At 44.4% G+C, this 20,798-nt stretch overlaps 1 protein-coding gene and 1 long non-coding RNA gene across 2 annotated transcripts; both read left to right on the top strand.

Moving 5' to 3' along the window:
- Window positions 1–257: 257 nt before the first annotated feature.
- LOC135383568 (uncharacterized) lies at window positions 258–1,306 on the top strand. Its single transcript, XM_064612978.1, has 3 exons — window positions 258–378; window positions 471–623; window positions 984–1,306. Exons 1-3 carry the CDS (start codon window positions 298–300, stop codon window positions 1,251–1,253), a joined length of 504 nt encoding a protein of 167 aa, XP_064469048.1. The 5' UTR covers window positions 258–297; the 3' UTR covers window positions 1,254–1,306.
- A 3,277-nt stretch (window positions 1,307–4,583) lies between these two features.
- LOC135383567 (uncharacterized) lies at window positions 4,584–7,201 on the top strand. Its single transcript, XR_010419941.1, has 3 exons — window positions 4,584–4,648; window positions 4,867–5,064; window positions 6,510–7,201. It is a non-coding gene; the product is annotated as an uncharacterized LOC135383567 (long non-coding RNA).
- Window positions 7,202–20,798: the final 13,597 nt, after the last annotated feature.

The raw sequence follows: 20,798 nt of genomic DNA, 5'->3' as shown, positions 1-20,798 counted from the left end.
CAACTGCCTCTTGTACAGCCTAATCTGTATAATTGTCAAGCCAGGACTGACTCACATCATACCAAGCAAGCAGTTGATTCAAGGACATTCTTGGACCTATAAGAGCAACCTATGCATGCTTTGTCGGCCACAGCGTCTTGCACTATGAAGGGAGTGCTGTTTGGATCATCGCAACTAAAATTTCTCTGTCGGGAACGATTGTTTCTTGACAGGGAGATTGAGATCTGTACATTTTCTATCCCCGGGCTCACAGTTGGAGAGGCTCCTTTCCGATTTGACCAGCTGCGGTTGGAGAGAATGAACTTCATCGTTGTTTACCTTGGAGGCAACGATATAGACAGCGGCCGGGAACCCCACGATGTTGTCAACCACCTCTTGGTACGTATGCCCCTGATTCCCTGCATTATTTTCGTTTGAGTAGTCATGCCTAGTGCGCAATCACTAATTAATTAACACTTGCACCTTTTCAGGAATTTGCTCACTTCCTCCAAGGCAGCTTTGAGAATGTTTTCCTATGCCAGTTAATGCCCCGACTTGACGATGCCTTGTGCCAGAAGCACAAACGCTTCAACAGGCGCCTGAAAAAAGCGGCGGACAGGACCATACACATTGTCGGGACCGAGGTAACCTTGTATTTTCCTTGCTATCTTTTTTGATGCGCGTTTACCTTGGTTCGTATGTGTTATACACCGACTGTATAGCACGCAAGTAATTGTTGAGGAGCGCAATTGGGGGCATGCAGGCTAATGTAACGGTATTGGTGGTAGCGTTTCCTTTCTTTTTTACCTTGAGGGCGCACTAGGGACGAGATAAAAGCGTCCGGTTCCGTGTCTCATCCCTGATCACGGTGTCCCTGATGCACCCCCAAGCTCAAGGAAATGATACCATCAACATCGTAATTCTTCTTGTGAGAGATTTCTGGTCAGCCATACATTATATACGGATTTTAGGGACCCCCTTTGAAATGTATGTTTTGCTTTCAGTTCAAATTCTTGAAGCACGGTCTAGCCGACAAGCGCCTCCTTGCTGCTGACGGCTACCACGTCGACCGCAAGCACGGCATCAACGCCCTGGCGTTTTGCATACAGCGGGCCCTGCACACAGCGATAGGTACCCCATTGACACCTGCGCCACCGCACCTGACGCCCAGGATCCTCAGGTGTACACGTTGTGCAACTTGCGGCAAAACCGGGGCAAGGAAGCTTACTTGTGGCCATGGAGAGGGAATTTGCGGCGCCTTCCGAGCACACTAAGAGAAAGAATGCAACGAGAAGAAGTAAAAAAACGGCCCTTTTCAGGGCCACCAAATATCTGCCACAACGGCTCGCGTTCTGCGAGTATAGAAAGACCCAGGATGACGTTAGCAATAAAACATAACTCAAGCCCGATCAGTCACTGAAACTACAAACAGAGAGTGGGCAACAAAATGCAACTCAGGTTCGTATTTTTTTCTTCTGATGGTATATTTTTTTTTTTTTTTAGTTGTCGTAACTCCATCTGTCCACAGCCCGACATTTTCCCTTGTAAATTCCGTCGATGCTTAAAACCTGACGGTATCATTTCTCAAGTTATCGTTACCACCGCTCGACATTTTCCCTTGTAAATTCTGTCGATGCTTAAAACCTGACGGTATCATTTCTCAAGTTATCGTTACCACCGCTCGACATTTTCCCTTGTAAATTCTGTCGACGCTTAAAACCTGACGGGTATCATTTCTGTTAAGTCACGTGCCGATCTTCTTATAACCTGACCATATCATTTCTCAAGTTATCGTTACCACCGCTCGACATTTTCCCTTGTAAATTCTGTCGACGCTTAAAACCTGACGGGTATCATTTCTGTTCAGTCACGTCCCGATCTTCTTATAACCTGACGGTATCATTTCTCAAGTTATCGTTACCACCGCTCGACATTTTCCCTTGTAAATTCTGTCGACGCTTAAAACCTGACGGGTATCATTTCTGTTAAGTCACGTGCCGATCTTCTTATAACCTGACCATATCATTTCTCAAGTTATCGTTACCACCGCTCGACATTTTCCCTTGTAAATTCTGTCGACGCTTAAAACCTGACGGGTATCATTTCTGTTCAGTCACGTCCCGATCTTCTTATAACCTGACGGTATCATTTCTCAAGTTATCGTTACCACCGCTCGACATTTTCCCTTGTAAATTCCGTCGATGCTTAAAACCTGACGGGTATCATTTCTGTTAAGTCACGTCCCGATCTTCTTATAACCTGACGGTATCATTTCTCAAGTTATCGTTACCACCGCTCGACATTTTCCCTTGTAAATTCCGTCGATGCTTAAAACCTGACGGTATCATTTCTCAAGTTATCGTTACCACCGCTCGACATTTTCCCTTGTAAATTCTGTCGATGCTTAAAACCTGACGGTATCATTTCTCAAGTTATCGTTACCACCGCTCGACATTTTCCCTTGTAAATTCTGTCGACGCTTAAAACCTGACGGGTATCATTTCTGTTAAGTCACGTGCCGATCTTCTTATAACCTGACCATATCATTTCTCAAGTTATCGTTACCACCGCTCGACATTTTCCCTTGTAAATTCTGTCGACGCTTAAAACCTGACGGGTATCATTTCTGTTCAGTCACGTCCCGATCTTCTTATAACCTGACGGTATCATTTCTCAAGTTATCGTTACCACCGCTCGACATTTTCCCTTGTAAATTCCGTCGATGCTTAAAACCTGACGGGTATCATTTCTGTTAAGTCACGTCCCGATCTTCTTATAACCTGACGGTATCATTTCTCAAGTTATCGTTACCACCGCTCGACATTTTCCCTTGTAAATTCCGTCGATGCTTAAAACCTGACGGTATCATTTCTCAAGTTATCGTTACCACCGCTCGACATTTTCCCTTGTAAATTCTGTCGATGCTTAAAACCTGACGGTATCATTTCTCAAGTTATCGTTACCACCGCTCGACATTTTCCCTTGTAAATTCTGTCGACGCTTAAAACCTGACGGGTATCATTTCTGTTAAGTCACGTGCCGATCTTCTTATAACCTGACCATATCATTTCTCAAGTTATCGTTACCACCGCTCGACATTTTCCCTTGTAAATTCCGTCGATGCTTAAAACCTGACGGGTATCATTTCTGTTCAGTCACGTCCCGATCTTCTTATAACCTGACGGTATCATTTCTCAAGTTATCGTTACCACCGCTCGACATTTTCCCTTGTAAATTCCGTCGATGCTTAAAACCTGACGGTATCATTTCTCAAGTTATCGTTACCACCGCTCGACATTTTCCCTTGTAAATTCTGTCGATGCTTAAAACCTGACGGTATCATTTCTCAAGTTATCGTTACCACCGCTCGACATTTTCCCTTGTAAATTCTGTCGACGCTTAAAACCTGACGGGTATCATTTCTGTTAAGTCACGTGCCGATCTTCTTATAACCTGACCATATCATTTCTCAAGTTATCGTTACCACCGCTCGACATTTTCCCTTGTAAATTCCGTCGATGCTTAAAACCTGACGGGTATCATTTCTGTTAAGTCACGTGCCGATCTTCTTATAACCTGACCATATCATTTCTCAAGTTATCGTTACCACCGCTCGACATTTTCCCTTGTAAATTCCGTCGATGCTTAAAACCTGACGGGTATCATTTCTGTTAAGTCACGTGCCGATCTTCTTATAACCTGACCATATCATTTCTCAAGTTATCGTAACCACCGCTCGACATTTTCCCTTGTGTATTCCGTCGACGCTTAAAACCTGACGGGTATCATTTCTGTTCAGTCACGTCCCGATCTTCTTATAACCTGACGGTATCATTTCTCAAGTTATCGTTACCACCGCTCGACATTTTCCCTTGTAAATTCCGTCGATGCTTAAAACCTGACGGGTATCATTTCTGTTAAGTCACGTCCCGATCTTCTTATAACCTGACCGTATCATTTCTCAAGTTATCGTAACCACCGCTCGACATTTTCCCTTGTAAATTCCGTCGACGCTTAAAACCTGACGGGTATCATTTCTGTTAAGTCACGTCCCAATCTTCTTATAACCTGACGGTATCATTTCTCAAGTTATCGTAACCACCGCTCGACATTTTCCCTTGTAAATTCCGTCGACGCTTAAAACCTGACGGGTATCATTTCTGTTAAGTCACGTCCCGATCTTCTTATAACCTGACAGTATCATTTCTCAAGTTATCGTAACCACCGCTCGACATTTTCCCTTGTGTATTCCGTCGACGCTTAAAACCTGACGGGTATCATTTCTCAAGTTATCTAACCACCGCTCGACATTTTCCCTTGTAAATTGTAATGTAATCCGTTCCTTGTAATGTAATCAGTCGACGCTTAAAACCCCAGCAAGTACAGTACTAAGAAAAAAATACAAAACCCCAGCAAGTACAGTATTAAGAAAAAATATAAAAATCACGGCTTCCTTTTTCTCGCGCAACAAAACAGTACACACAGCTTGACACAGCACTCACACACACACCAGCCAATGAGGATCAGGGACTACGTTTTGATGCGGAAGCATGAAGGGATGGAGTGACGCGGCAATGATACCCGTCAGGTTTTAGCGTCTTGTCTTCGCCGACCTCCTCCGATCTGTCGACTTTGGTGGGCGATTAGCGTGAAATACATTTCGCAGAAGGTGAGTACCTGTTTACTATCAGTGCTTCAACTCATCGAGCTAAGTTTTGCGTCGCAAGAACAGCACGACGCCGATATCGGCGTCACCGGGTTATCGTGAAATCATGATCGGCGCAGTTTTGTGCGTCTTGTTTGCTTGTGCTGTTCTCGCGCCGCAAAACTTGTCTGCTATGTATGAACTGCCCAAATGTTAGTACAATGCAATGGTTGTTTTTCTAGTCAAGTGGATAACGCTTGTGTTTGGCGTTTGCTTTGGAGGAGTGAAATGTCGACGCAAAAGGCCCGGAGACGGCAGCGATCAATCTACGCTTCGCTCGACGCCCGTTTCATAAACAGGTGTTACTCGCAGCCGGAATCCCGAAAGCCACAAGAAACTCGAACCCGGACACGAATTTCACGCCAACGACAGTGGAATAGGTATGAGGAGAATGTGCACTCCAATATCAATTTTAACATGTATGTGCGGTTCTGCTGCTAATGTAATGTGCGTCCAAAAAAGCAAATTAGCGGGCATGTCAGTTGCTGCCAGCACCATGACATCTAAATTTGTTTTTGTTTCTTTGAATTGTTCCTTTGTGGTAATTTGTCAAGGTGCTCAGAGCGCTCTGCTGATTTCACCTGTGGGAGCTCATGTACAGTTTATAGTGAAATGTTTCCCAAGAGTTTCCCTGAAACCTTGCATAGTTAGCACCTGTCATACCCTGCACATTGACTGAGTTTTTAAATCCTTGGTAGCACCCTCTATTGCCCGCTATATAAGCAGGTCGATATACATTACATAGGATACTTAGAAATTTGGATAAAGTATGGCTAATTATTGCTGTATGTGGATCACTTGCACATAGCGACATTGTTTGCACTACACATCATAGTGCACCCCGGAACGACACTAGGGCATGTGTTTTACTAATTCCCAATGATGAGGAAGCAAAATGCAGGTACTTGCACTCAGCACATGCAGAATTATCACAATAACATAGCTACAGAACAGTCAAGTATGTCAATTTTCTGCTTTAAATGCACATTCGTTGAAGGGGGACTGCACTTTGTGCATATAATTTTTAACATGATCCGTTAAACCATTAGAAAGAATCCTGCAAGTTCAAAAGAATTAGCTAGTCACTATGTACAGTGCCCGAAACCTATGGTGTAGACATGATTCTGAGGAATCTTTATCATTAGAGCTGCCCCCTTTATCGCTCCTAAGGCACTTGGCACCTTGGTGCTGATTCTGCGCACATGGAAAGAAAGTGTAAAAAAGCCAGAGCAATTAAAAATGTATTTAAGCTATACTGCGGTATAGAAGCTTTTGCATAGCTTCAAACTGCATGAATATGTAACTTTTCAATAAAAATTCTGCACATGAAAATTCACATTCCCTATTGGTAGTTTGAATGCAAATTGGAAGTTCGCATGTGTGCACACTAAGGTATTCCTTTTTCGTCATTGCAGCATGCCACAATAGCCAAACTCTGCTTTTCAAAACTGCACGTATGCACATATGCATTTCTACATGGGACAGTTGAAGAGCGTGTCACATCATACCTCTCTTTCTCTGTGGCGAGATGAGGAGCCCTCTGCCATCAATTTCTTTTTCTTTTTTTTAGCTTGTGCTATATTATTACGCATCACATATGATCTGGTATGGGAAGGGATCCATTATTGGGGGGTGGGTGTTATGACACAAAGAGCCACATTGGGTGAAGCCACTGGCTGTCGCTGTCCATTTTGTTCTGAACTGGCGTGCTAAATTTAAACTCTGTCAATATGCATTTGTGCTGTAGTGCTGTTACATTAGAGAATTGTAACCATTTAGCTGGTATTTTCATCATTTTATGTGCCCTCTTTATGCCCTTCTGTAGGCAACATAACGTATTGGCACAAGTGAGGAGCTGAATGAGTCACCACAATACACCAAGTAGCTGTTCTTCCAGCGACAACTGCAGCACGGCAGCAATCAACACTGAAAAGCGAAACAAGCTCCAGTGAAAACAAAAAGTGCCGATCACGAGCCTCAGTCAGACTGTCAGTAAGGAGTGCTTGCATCATTGTCTCCTGTGTATTTCTCCCATTTCGTGATAAGCTACCAGTGCTTGTTTGTGTTGCACATGTTTAAGCCGGTGTAGTCACACAGGTATATCCAATGTTTGTTTATTACTATATTGTACACAGTATTTATTAGTACTCATTCCTAATATACACAATACTTATCAAAGCGCATTTTTTTAAATTACGTAATGTAATGTAGGATGTCATTTCGTTCTTACACTCTCGGACTGTTTATTGTCTGAACACAAGATTCATGCAAAATAATTTCAACGTTAATCTGGCTGTTATCAATTCTGAGCTCTGTCAACATCTTGCTGACTGTCACAGTTGTTGTGCTGACATTTATTCAGCCTTCGTGTTGAGGAAAGAAAGAAATTGGGGCAAAACCTTTCTTCTTGAACAAGTGGAAGTTGCAAGTAGGGATAATTGTGTAATGTGTTCTCATTTCCTTCGCTATTGAAGTTTCTTGCTTCAAAATGTATTGGTATTGATTAAAATATTTTTGTTTAAGAATCTGTCATCGTGTGCATTGCATTCATCATGGGATAATCAATCAATCAAATGTTTATTGACCACCTGTTTAAAAAACAGAATACAGCATAAGACTGTGAAGGAGCTTGGTCAGGAGGAGGTGCAGCTTGCTGCTGTGCATGATGCACAAGCAGTTAATGTCCTAGCAGCAGCTCCAGCGGTGCAGCTCGACAAATGATAACGGCACACAAGAAGCTTCAAGCCTTATTTAGCAATGGATGGCTCTCTTATGGGGAGCTGTCTACAGACTAAGTCATCCTGCTCCCCAAACAAAGTTGACAACTTATTGAAGAAGCAGGGGAATGTCATCCATTGCGGTCTCTCCGGAATAAACTGGGACACGTTACTGCATGCGATATGGACTAATGCTCTGAAGGCAAACAATGTGACAACCGAGCTTGTTTCTACAAACCAGTTCTACTCACTGGCATGGAATGTATTTCGTTAAATTAACAGGACTTAAAGGTATGCTTAAAGGTGACGTAACAATTATCCCACCGAAAATGCTGCTCAGGTCATGACGTCAATCTGTGGCACGTGCAGCAAGGTAGGCTAGCCAACCATGTAAATCTGGACTGAGTTTACATTACATGGGTGACCATTTTCACATACAATGCACACTAGAGCTTGTATCGGCTAACTATCTCATACAGTCAGAGCGTTGCAACGAAATTATTGTGCGTTTGGGTCAGGTTTGTGCCATTCTAGTTTCTAGTTATAGTTCTAGTTCTTCTATTTCTAGCTGGTTCGGCGTGTGGGATATGTGCCATAAAGCACAGCTACAATCTCAAATGGGAACAAAAATAGAAATTTGTGGTGTAAGAAAAATTAGGGACAGCAAGCACCTTTACTTTTCCATTGTTTTATGGTTTGGTGGTTATGTGTACCCAAATTTTGCAGTCTGGATATGGCGCTATTGCAATGCCTGGATTCCCATTCCATCATGTGTTATCTCTTTTCTTTCATCACTCGTGAACTGTATCATTCCTGTTTTTGTTGTTTGTCGTCCCCTGTATCTCTCCTTTGGTGTTTCATTGTTTGCGACCTGTATGATATATGTACTGCAGGCAGCTCTCATTCAGCTCAAACGCTGAGCTTCAGACTGCTTCAGACGATCCCACCTGATGACAGAGACAAACTTGGGAGTAGATATGTTTCGGTGGTCTTTGGCGCATAATTCGAGTCCTACATTGCCGCACTTGTGCAACAACGTATTTATCTACAATCTTACGCAATCAAGCTGCGTATGTGACACGTAGCGCACGTATGAGCACCAGTTGCGATTCAAACGCGATTATTTCTTGCACGAAATCATGCTTAAAAACACAGGCGCATTCTCATATTTTGCTGCTCGGTAAATATCCTAGAAGTAGACGCCGTAGACGAACGAAGTACTCGGCTGCTTCCAAAATTAAGCGTCTCGATTTGTACTGTTTTCACGGTGTGATGCGTTTTTGTTTTTTCTGGTGGTGTTGACGTTCTCGGAGCCGCACAAACAAACAACATCGACGATAAAAATGCGCAATATTTTACGACGAATGAATATATCGGCGCGTAGGCAGTCATCCGCCGCCATGCTCCATCGGCCGTCGTCGTCCCCGATTGGTTACTGAGTCGATGACGAGTCGTGATGTCAGGATGTCAGTGTATAAGTGGCCCCGTATGACCAGTGTGACCAGCTATCGTGTGTTGTGTTTGCTGTTCATGTTGAAAGTGTCGTTCTGTGAAACAAGACAAGCATCAAACACTGTTGCGAGGCATGTTTTGTATCGTCAATGTGACCAGTCGGTTATACATAAACAAAACATGTTTGCATGCACGTTGTTAAACGTGTTTTGAGCGTTTGTATAACCAGTGTGATTGCAGCCTAACGCTTTAACGACACCTCAACAAGGTGTCAGGGCGTGCTGTGGGGCCAGCGTCCGTTGACCAACATACCCTATTAGTGGCATTGGCCCATGCTTGTTTCAAACATTCTTGGCCGATGAAGTCGTTTGCCGACCGACTGCCGATGGACGGCCGATCGTCGGTAGTCCGCAAGTTCCCATTGGGCAGTGATCGACGAAGACGAGATACGAAAAATTAGAGATGTCGAAGCATGATAGCAAATTTTGAGAAAGCATCCAAAGACGAGCGTTATGCAAATATCGCCCCTTATATTTGAATTTTGTGGGCTGGGGCATGTTGAGCGTAGACAGCAGTGAAGCAAGAGCATCAACCATAAAGCTAATCAGAATGGGACGGAACACACGGCGTTGCGAACGCGCCCAGAAAGTGCGCGCTTCCCTATTGCGCTTTTGCAGAGCAACATGATCGCGGTGATGAGCGCGATCACGCAATAATAGCGCTCAGGGAAAACAGCCTGATCGCAATCGCATTGTGATTCCCATGAGTGCCTGCAGAGGCGCGGCATCGTTATCGCAATACAGTAATCACGAAATACAGATTACTGCCGTGAGCGCGATCGCGATCACCACAGGTTTTCCTGATGTTATTTCAACGCGCCGTGATCATCGCAAGGGCACTTCAATGACGATTGCAATCACAGCCACACTCATCCCTTTGGTGATCGTGATGGCGATTATTGTGGATTATCGCGATCGTGCGTGATTTCGCCGAAGTCTGCTGTTATGATAAATTTGTCTGTTATATACGAGCGGCGTTCAAGTCAAACCGGGACTTCTCATTTTTCTCATTTTTCGCAAAAGTAAAATGAACTTGGAGGCGAGAAATTAGTTTTATTTGTCAACGTAATAATCTCCAGCTGCACTAATGTACTTGTCCCAGCGTTTCACGAGGGCTTGGATGCCAGCACCGTAGAAATACTTACCGGCGCGTAGCAGCCATGATCGGACCGCGTTCTTGACCTCGTCGTCGCAGCCGAAGTGGCAGCCCCCAAGGAACGCCTTCAGTAGACCGAAGAGATGAAAATGGCTGGGGGCGATGTCTGGACTGTAAGGGGGATGTGGCAGCAACTCCCAGCCAAGTTTCTGTAAGGTGCCTGTCATGAGATGTGCGGTATGCGGCCGTGCATTGTCCTGTACGAGGAGGACTCCTTTTCTGATGAGGCCCGGCCTTCCGAAACTGCAGATGTTCATGAATGATAGTCTTCAACGTTCCCACAGAAAGGTTAGTCTTTCGAGCCAGTTCGAGACATATTATCCGTCGGTTCTTGAGGATCGGGCGCTCCACAAGTTGGATGTTCTCTGACACTGGGCTCTGAGCCGTCCCGGCCGGGATCGTCCTGCACTGATGTACGGCCGTCTCGGAACCGAACAAGAAACAGGTATTACGTCACAAGTAGCGCCTGTTTCTTACTCAAGTAGCGAAGAGTGGTGCTCATTTTTTCTCTTACGGCTCTCTTTGTATTTCAAGCCCGGGGATTTAGCTGAGACACCCTGTACATATATAATGCAAAAAAAGCCATTAAAGAAACAAGGAAATGACACTAGACGTGTTTGAAATTCAAAATTACAGATTAAGATGGCGTCTATGGCTGCACACATAGAAACAGATAGTCATGGAACGATGCGACAGCACCAGAGGACACGTGTTTCGCCGTGCTTGCGGCTCGTCAGCTCTGGGTAGCTGCTTTGTTGCATTATAATTCACTGGCTTGCACTGTGGTATTGAGGAGTGCTCAGTCACCCTCCCCAGGTGTATATCGCTCGCTGGGCGACCCCTGATTCGCCAATTCCGAACGATGCGCGGCTACCCAGAGCTGACGAGCCGCAAACACGGCGAAACACGTGTCCTCTGGTGCTGTCGCATCGTTCCATGAGTATATATATATATATATATATATGATTGAAGACGCACCAGGAAGCGGAACAATAAGTATACACATGAACAGCTTATGAAATTGGGCGGTCTCGTAAAAATTGGTAATGAAACCTATGAAAACTATCAGATGCATAATACTGAATCATAGTGATTTGGGAACCCTATTCAGTGGGATTTCACAGCTGACATTATCCTCTGTGAGGCCTACAAAGGCGAGCTCTTTCAGCAGTACCACCACCACCACCACAGCAGACATTATGGGCAGAGAGTTGAACCGGGAATGTTATGGGTTCGGTTCGCGTTAGCTAATAAGGGTTCAGTTCCGGTTCAACTCCGGAAAGCAACTATAGCGGTTGAAGCCGGTTTATATTGAACGGTTAATATGAACTTGCCTTCATCAGAATGTTGTTGTATGCGAAATTAGCCGCGGTGCATGTGTTGCGCTGCTATATCTTTGTTGTTTTTAGGAAGAAATCTTCACGGGAACAGCACCGCAAAGTATACAGGGTGTTCAAAATTAAGCTTTCACTAGCGCTTTATAAATAGGCTGACAAAGCCTAAAACTAGTGCTATTTTTTCTGTTCCTTGAATAAGAAACAGGTGCTACAAAATTTGCAGCACCGGTTTCCTACACAAGTAGCGTAAAGTTATCATCCGGTTTCCTATCAGCGCTGTGTTTGCGTAGCGCTCGTGAAAGCTTAATTTTGAACACCCGGTATGGTGGACTGGGACAGTAGTTTGCAATATCCATGGCGGATTTTTGGGATGGTTTAAAGGTCAGCTCCGGGGTACCTTGATTTTTTGAAACTGTAACGATATTCTGGAAGCCCATATCGAACTGTGTCTGAAACCACCCTTCATTTCCAGGAAATGGCGCCATATTTTAAATAATCGTAAATTACCCATCCCGAAACACACATGGGGACCGCCATTTTTATGACGAAATTGGTTTAGGCGGTCTATACCGCTGACGTAAGTGGTATCAATGTTGTTCAAGACATTCCTCCCTCTCCACGGAGCATACGAGAATGTAGAAAACGATGGCGGCAGGATCTACGTAGCCTTCTTGTTTGCAGTGTTTTTTTTTTATTTGTGGGATGGTTTTCCAATGCCAAAACACGTTGATGCCACCTGTGCGCCTAGGATTCGTGCAATTATGCTGTCGCGTTGCCGGCGTGCGGCTAACGGGCAAAGAACACTATGAACGTCACCTATTATCAACCGAGCTGTGCTACGTCTACATATGAAAGATATTTTTGGGAATTGTAGTTATCTTTGATAAAGCAAGTCAACTGCTTGCTTAATTGCGAGACTTCACTCTCGCATCGTAACCGCTGCATCACTTGCTGCTTGCGAAGTCACACACTACGCACATATCTCTCTCTCTCGAATGCCAGGCGTTTGACGTTCCAGGAACAGTAATTAATCGTGTGAACGAGCCGTATTTGGCAACGCCATGGTATGGTATACACACTGTAGGTACGCCCGTAAGAACTATAGGCATGAATGACAACTTTAGCGGCAGATTCCTTATGAACGTATTTGTCGAAATTATACATTGTCCAGAGAGCAAGCACCAGATACAAGAACAAACAAGGTACTTACATGAGCGCATACATGGCTCTTGAGGGCTCAAGAGCAGGACAAAAGAAAGAAAGGAGGAAAAAACAAAGGCCTAATACATTGCACAGTACAAGTACAAAGTGAAAGTGCAATTATCAGGGATATATTTGCATCTCACTGGTCCACAAGACCAATGGAGTCATGCCACGACACATTAATCAACCAGTAAAAAAAGATGACTATGAGTTGCTTGCATACATCATCTGGCTACGTCATTATTACATCTGGATCTGGATATTGGTTTCAGCAGCAAGGTTACTTCTAGTATCAATGCACAGTTCCATACATTCAACAGATAGGGTAAGGTGGTCTATGTTGAAGGCAGTTGAACTATTTTGTTAATAGCAGTCAGAATAATCGCCTAAATTGTACCATAATTCGTTAACTGAATTGAGAACCTTTGAGAAATGATCGACAAATTACTGTGGTGCTAAACCAGGTATTTATTTCGTACGTATTTGTACAAAAAATGACAGGCTACATATTTTCATCAACTTACCCCACCCTTTGGGTAAATTAAAGACATCAAAAAAGTAATGCCGGATTCAAATTTTGTCTGTTGTTTGGGCCAGCCGAAATGGTCAGCCACGAGTAATGCACAATGAAACACTGGGCAGTGACACAGCATCATAACTGTGATGTCATATTTTATTAGCCGAGGAGCAGAGGTGAGCCAATTGGAAGTCAATGCTCGCGAAAGTTACAGATTAGACAAAAAAAGGCCCCTGTTACCTCGACCACATCTGCAAAACAGCGTCTGAGGTATTTCTAAAAAGCCACGTGCAGAACGCTAACACGTTACTTCAAAGCCCAGACAACGGCTGTGCTCACCCTGGTGCACAGACGAGAAAAAATTATTGCTAAGAAAATGCCACGCGAAAAAATCAAACTGTCCTCAACTTGCCCCCGTCTTCAAGTAGCCCCACTTTGCCCTACTGTAGTTTTACACGTAACATATACTTTTATTGCCATAAACAGAGATCAAGGAACTGCTTGACTGACCTCGTAATGCTCACCACCGGTGAGCAAGGACACTGCAAGATGGACAAATCCTTGGTGCAGTTGAGGTGTTCTGTGGTTAGTCTTATAGGAAAAATGAAGTCATACCCCACTAATCAATGAGAGGTGCTGCAACACCATCATCCCACATAAACATAAAAGCAGCTTCTTTGTACCAATGTATGTCGTACAACCAAGATGGGAATAGAAGTGTATAAAATGGGCACTGCGACTACCGAATGTGACAGCCCTGACGGCTACCAATGGGATTGGTTGCAGCTATCAGGTCTGTGGCATCTGTGCTTTAGTCGGGTATCTGTTCGAGGGTTTCTATCTCGCGAAGTAGGACATGTAACAAAAAAAAAGAATATTTTTATCAGTATTATGGTGTGGAAAACATGCACCCATGATGTAACAAACCACATCTTTGAAAGCGTTCCAACCCTTTAATCTTTCCCTGACACTTCATATAGTTCAAATTGCTAAAGAACCTGGAGTATCATTTATCGTGTGCAGAGAAAACTCGTGTCTGTTTCCCCATCCCCATGCTTCTACAGAAGCCGCCGATTAATGGCGAATGAGGTGCCGGAAACCAAAAAATCTAGGCATGACACTGCTTGTACATGTTCACTGAACCCCTTCTGTGGTCCACTTGCAGTTAATGCTTTGCAGAGTTGTCAGTGTTTTAGTGGCTCATTCACTGTATCTGTTGTGGTGAGCTTGTGTAGCCTCTTTCTTCTTGTCAGGGTCTCATGAACAGCCACCACACACGGAGATAGAGCAAAGCTCCAGTAAGCTCCTGGAGATAGCCTAACGTGAAAATTAAAATTAGTAGAGTGTCTAAAACAGACAGAACCGGCCTGCACAGTAAAGGAAGAATGCAATTTGATATTTCAGTACTTTTCCCGAATGCATTATTTTTGTGTAGATACAATATGTGGCACACAGATAAGGCAGGAGTGGTGCTCTGATATCTTAGATACTTGAAGGAGAAACAGCACTGAGGCAAGGAAACTTATAGTGCACACAATGACAGGATGTCCTTCGGAAGTCAAGGTACATCCACTATCCGCTCCAGTTGTTCGAACAGTTCCTGTAAGTGAGGAATGCAGGACAATTCCTTAGTAATCCCTGCTAGCTTGAAATATTGTAAATCACCTTCATGGAGCCAAAGCTGCTCTCCAATGTCTCAATGTACACATCTTGCATGGACACTTTGATTCACATGAATATGCGAAGCAACACCACGATCCAAATTTCCATGATAATATCATGAGCCACTTTACCAGGACCAGCTTCCCATTGTCCATGCGAACCAGTAGAGGTGGCTTACAATGTTGTGGCACCACTTTTGTAGCACCGGATGTTGCTTCACCAGTGCTGCTGCGTGTATCTTTTTAAGGCTAACATTGCTAAAAAATCTACATATTTAAGCTACAAATGTGATCAATGATGTTAACAGCAAAGCTTGCCCCCAAATGTACCCTTCTAATAGGAACTATGTTATCAAACAACATACACATGTTAGACTGCACATGTGTGTTATTACGGTGTGCACTACAAAGGAAATGTGCTTATTACCTCTTGCAATGTGCAGCACGTCGAAGCGATGATCAACAGATGAATGAGTGTTTTTGATGAAGGAATTCACCTAATTGTGCATATCGGTGACGAGCATGCTGACTGTCATCCCTTGCTGGTGAAGGTACTCGAGCACCCTTTGAAGGCCTGCTGGTTGCTTGAGTCAACTTCAGTGGACAAGAACACAATGGAATTTGTGGCATGTGATAACCTTATATTACAACTTGAACACACAGCACAGCCCGGCTTTTAAAGAGGAACAATAGTGCTGCCATGTAAGTGCGATATGGGGCTGTTCCATAGTTGGGAAGAGGCTGAGTGTGATCATACAGAAGTGAAAACAGACACAGAGCGTCTCAAAACAGGAACCCTCAAGTTGTTGCTGATTTCAGCTGCTGTGACTGTTTCGTTCTCTGTGCCCAGGCTCAGGCTTCTTCAAACTTATGTAAGTTCGCAACCAACTTCTCTGAGAAACTGCGTAAGGGTGTAGTTCCGTATCGGGACCACTCGTTTTTAAAAATTAGTGAAAGGGTCAGGAAGGTAAATATTGCATAGAAGTGGAAGAAGATCATATACTGAATGTAAAAATGCAAGAATTATAAAATTCTGTGGATTAGAAGTGTTTTATATGCATTTCAACAACCCCATCTGATCCACTTCCAGCGCAGGAGAAACACGGGAACGCTAAGCCTAACGGATTCGAAACTTGCCATCTTGCAAGAGGTAGGGTCGTCGAATTGGGCTCGATCACCTCACTTTAGTGAGGTTAGTCTAGGTTAGGTTCTACAGATTGGGGGGTCTGGGGGGACGCCCCCCCCCCCCCCCCAGGCACGCACTGGGGTGTGCGGGCGTCGAGACTGTGCCTCGGGTTAGATCAGAAGGTCCCCAGTAAAGATGGCGGATCGCCTTCAAGGAACCGGCGATAAAATTTAATTTTTATACGTTTTACGCAATATACGAGGGTCATTCCTGTTGAATTTCGTTACTAATTAGCTCCTCTTTCACGCAAAAGCGTTTGATTTTTGTTTTTATTCTGTTTTATTTAAAAAAAGCCAGTGGTCCCGATACGGAACTACATCCCTGCGCAGTTTTACATACAACCGCGGACTATAGGGCTCATCAGCCTCATATTTGTCGTTCACGTGTTCATATTGTGTGCAAGCCATAGTGCAAGTTCGTGCGGACACTTACTTGCAACTTCGGTCCTTTGGTGGTATCCTCTTTGTCGTCGTCGAACGAGGCAGGTGCCGCATCCCTTATCAGCGACTTTTCGAGTCCAAATCGGCCGCCAGGTGAACGACCCCGTAACATTCTGATGCACAATGCTTCGAACACACAGGACTGTTACCTTGATAAGTTCAGGGCACTCAATCACGGGCTTCGTACACCCAATCACGCACAAAACGAACTTGTAATTTGGTACGAAACATCTTTATTCTTAGCATACCAGCTCGTACGGCTAGGAACACGGCATTCTCACAATTCTCTCGCATCGCATCTCTCACAAGAGCCTGAGCCTCTCACCTGGACTCACTCTCATGGACTGCACAGGAAACTGTGCCCACATCTATCCGGAAACGGCCGCGGAATTGTCACAGAAATACCGACGAGTCTGAGCAATATCATTCTAAATGACGGTTCGGTTGGCTACAATCGTGCTACTATTTTGCACGCTATTCTGAGGGGCTTTGAAGCTCCGCCATAACGAAGACCTCTGTGCTCGTGAAATCAATCGAAAGAGAAGATTATAAAGAGAGTCAAAGTTACGATGGGAAACAATAAATAAGGGTAATCTTTGTGCCACCTGTTCCCGACAGCAGCAATAAACGATTTCTAGAAAACTCTAACACGATGTGCATAAAATGTATCGCCTTCCTCGTCAGTTTATTTCTGTAATCTTCCGGCGAACAGCACACAAATACCCTACCGTCCTATTATTTGCAGCATCGCTAAATCTGTTATACTGAAATAATTTCGGCAACGCTCAGTTCGCTAGATCTTGATGGTAAATTGGCAATTCAAACACAAAAGAAGGGACGTGTGAAATACGCATCTGCCGTGAACTCCCTGGCCAACAGTTGGCGGTGTTGCGCGCGTTCGATATCGATAAATATCAATATCGTAAAAAATCGGTAAAATAGATACATTTCGATAAATCGATATTTTATCGATATATCGTTGTCTTGAAAAGAAATGTCGATATATCGATGTTTGAAAAGCAGGTCACGCCATTACTGGGACAATTGAAAAAAGTTGCCCTTGTTTTATTATCTTCCATGCGTATTACCGCTGAGGCACGTGATGAAGACGCCGACGAACAACGTGCATTGCGAGGCCCAATGAGGACACGTCCTCAATTATCGTTATCACCTCTGTAATGAAATGTTAAGATGCTCGAAGGTTGGAGGCTATCCGACACGGATAAAAGGGGTTTGAAATTGTCAATAATCCCTTCGGACGGAACACTTCGCTTGCTCACGCAACACTTTGTGGTGGCACTGAGGGCAGATTCCTGATGGGTTCGCGATGAGGCGTGTCTACATTTCAGCAAGGGTTTTGTGTCATAAATATTGGGAAACAATTAGTGAAAAAAACTGGGTGAGCGTAGACGATGTTGCCCTCTTCGGATCCGCACCAGTTTGTCTGCCTCCTTCTTATTTGTTCTTCGAGGAATGGATGTTTTTCGGAGACGGAGCCACGCCAGCAACAACAACAACACACACAAAAAAAGAAATCCTCAGTTTCGCTGACGTGCATGTTGCGCGCTCGGTGAACTCGTTCTTCACATTCCGATGCGTTGTTCGGCATGAAATGCAGTCCAGGGAGAACCACAAACTTTTAGCAACCAGACATAGTTTCCCCGTACGTGCACCACATCTTGACAGGAAGTATCGGCATCGTACTGTTTAAGCGTCTCCCCATCCCCAACCCTTCCTCACCGCCAAAGCAAAATCAAACCAAGAGGGAGAGAGGAAAAAATCCGGTCAAGTTGGGTTAATAAACTCGTTGACCTGCTCCTTTTTTTCACATCCTCTTCCCGCGCAGAAACCGCCGAATTATAATTCTATCGGCATGCGTATCGATGTAATATCGATGTGAATATCGATATTTTTATCCGTAAATATCGGTGTCTTAAAAGTTTTGATCGCATTCATAAAATATTGATAATATGGATAAGAATATCGATATCGTTCCATCCCCCCAAACTCGTTCCAAGGCTCGTCCTTCGAAAACTTCTCTGCAATCCGGCGTCGGCCAGTGCGAACTCCGACGGACGCGCACTCGTTTCCAATGTACACGTGTGGGACAGTTTACGTCTCTTGGCCTCGGCCTCGCGTTCCTCCAATGCGAGTCTGGTTGCTTGCCCCTCAGTGTGCTCGTTTACGTTCAACAGCAGCGTGTCGTATACGCATCTTCGTGGCCGCCACATAGCATGTGATACACTGACGGCGCTTGTACTTGTACTCCGCATGGCTGCCGTTTTTGATGTATTAGCATTAGGCGCTAACCGCGTGGAACGTATTTTCAACCCTAAATGTGCTAGCGTTGTCTCTGCCCAACTGCACGGAACGTGAGCAGAGCTCTTCCAACCGCATGCGACGAATTCTGGGCGGGCGTGGTTGGCATGGTGACGCGTCCGCTGTCTGCTGTGGACGCGGTGGCTACATGTACGTACATACTAGTTGCACTGTAGCTATGCTGATGAAAGCATGCAATGTCATCGGTTTCTACTTCGTAAAACTTCGAGCAGTCAAGATGTGCGTCCCCTTTTGTGCACCCCCGCGTCCCCGAAGTGCTTCTGGCTTCGCCTGGCTCAAGCTGGTCAAGTTTCCAGTCGCTTGCTTTGCGATATATAGTAATCATGGTCCCCAAGAACACACGCGGTCCTCAGGATGTCCTCAAAGTGTCATCACATCCTCGTCCGTGATGGGATGAACGGAGGAGGTCCCCAGGCGGTCATCATAGGAGCTTCCAGTGACTGTCATTTGCGTACAACCTGCGGTCGTCAACCGGAGGACGAGCACAGGAGAAGGAAATTACTTTAATGCTGCGTTGTGCATTTTAATACCTGCTAGCAGTTATCAAGTTCCCGATTTATTTCTCATTACCCAATAAAATATCAAAGAAGGAGTGCTCATGCATAAATTTAAAAAAATACAAACAAAAATATAAAATAAAGACAGATATAGGGATGCAAATACTGAGCTTCGGATTTTAAAGGAATCCGTCCATGTGCTGCGTTTGACGTGCAGTAAAATACAGTTTGCTAGACCTTTCACAGCCGTCTTGTTGCGTGAGTGTCCACAAAGGGTCCCTGGCAGGAGGTTGCACGGAGCATTTTATTTCCGAAGAGACAAAAAATAATGGTGTTTCACTGCCCAAGCTTCAGTTACGATGCATGCCTCAAACCAAAGCAGTAAGAAACACGGACACTATACCTTGATAGCGATTTAATACTCCAACGAATTTCTCAGTTCATTGTTGGTTATGTGCAAAATCAAGTTAAATTTAGAGACCTCACCCTTTGTTTTGACTTGGATGCGAAGAGGACTCCCGAATCAGCTGAAGTTCGCAAGACAAGCAATAAGTTGTATCTGTTCTGTCTTGGAAAGGAAATGCTGCTGCACCATATGCCTTTCTAAGTGATTTCGGTTGTCTTGTGGCCTACGGGCCTTTTATATATATATCTTTTTTTTTCCTTTTTAAACTTTGACACTCATTGTTTGTGATGAGAAATACGCTGAACAAATACAAATGAGAAACCTCAAATCGTAGCTGGTGACCGAGGTTGAAAAAAAAAAAAACGCACACACTCTGACTGGGTGCTGCAAATGTGCCCTCACTTCCCAAAATAAATAATTCACTAAGGTATCTGCTTGCTCCCAGAATTATACTAGCCGCGTCATTTGGTAGCTCCCATAGGAGGTCCTGAGGATATGACGGGGAGTCTCACTTTGTCACATTTCTAACAAATTGAGGAACTGGTAGGGAAGTCCTGGGGATGTTATCCCTGTCCGCTGATGACTTTCCTCGGACGTACACAGGAGGTCATTGTGTTCTTGGGGGTAACATAAGCAGACTAAGCAAGGTATGCATAATGTAAAACCCCGAGACTAGGGAACACGAAGGGACAGACAGACAGGTTCCCTAGTCTCGGGGTTTGACATTATGCATCATCTTCACTAGCTCGCTTGCTTCCTAGCCATGTTTTCATAAGCAGGGTAAGGTGCGGCAAGATGCGACATTTTGGGTTCCACGCCGCATCTCGCAGAGAGGCGCTGCTCCATGCGCTTGAAACTTTACCCATTGGTGGCTCTGCATGTCCGCTTTATTGCACATGAATATTATGCGGATTGGTGTTTGCGTTGAAGAGAAGAAAAAAATCGGTTACTTCTGCATGGAATGTAAAGACCCGCAAAAAAGGCGCGATTTTCTGTAGTCCTTTTTCTGTGCAGTATCGTCTCGGAGAAATATTCTATCAATGTAAGTTCACATCCTATTTCTTTATTCATTCATCTTGATATATGCAAAATATGGGCATTCTTGGTTGCCCGGTGTCTAACAGAAAAACATAATGAATCCGA

Source organism: Ornithodoros turicata, chromosome 2 (genome assembly GCF_037126465.1).
Source record: "Ornithodoros turicata isolate Travis chromosome 2, ASM3712646v1, whole genome shotgun sequence".
Taxonomy (NCBI): domain Eukaryota; kingdom Metazoa; phylum Arthropoda; class Arachnida; order Ixodida; family Argasidae; genus Ornithodoros; species Ornithodoros turicata.
This window is presented reverse-complemented; position numbering and strand designations above follow the sequence as displayed.

What these genes read in the sequence shown, in the direction of transcription:
- LOC135383568 (XM_064612978.1), top strand. Translation starts at nt 298, where the DNA reads ATGAACTTCATCGTTGTTTACCTTGGAGGCAACGATATAGACAGCGGC. An exon ending in ATGTTGTCAACCACCTCTTG is followed by an intron (nt 379 to 470) that starts GTACGTATGCCC and finishes GCACCTTTTCAG; the next exon opens with GAATTTGCTCACTTCCTCCA. An exon ending in TACACATTGTCGGGACCGAG is followed by an intron (nt 624 to 983) that starts GTAACCTTGTAT and finishes TTTTGCTTTCAG; the next exon opens with TTCAAATTCTTGAAGCACGG.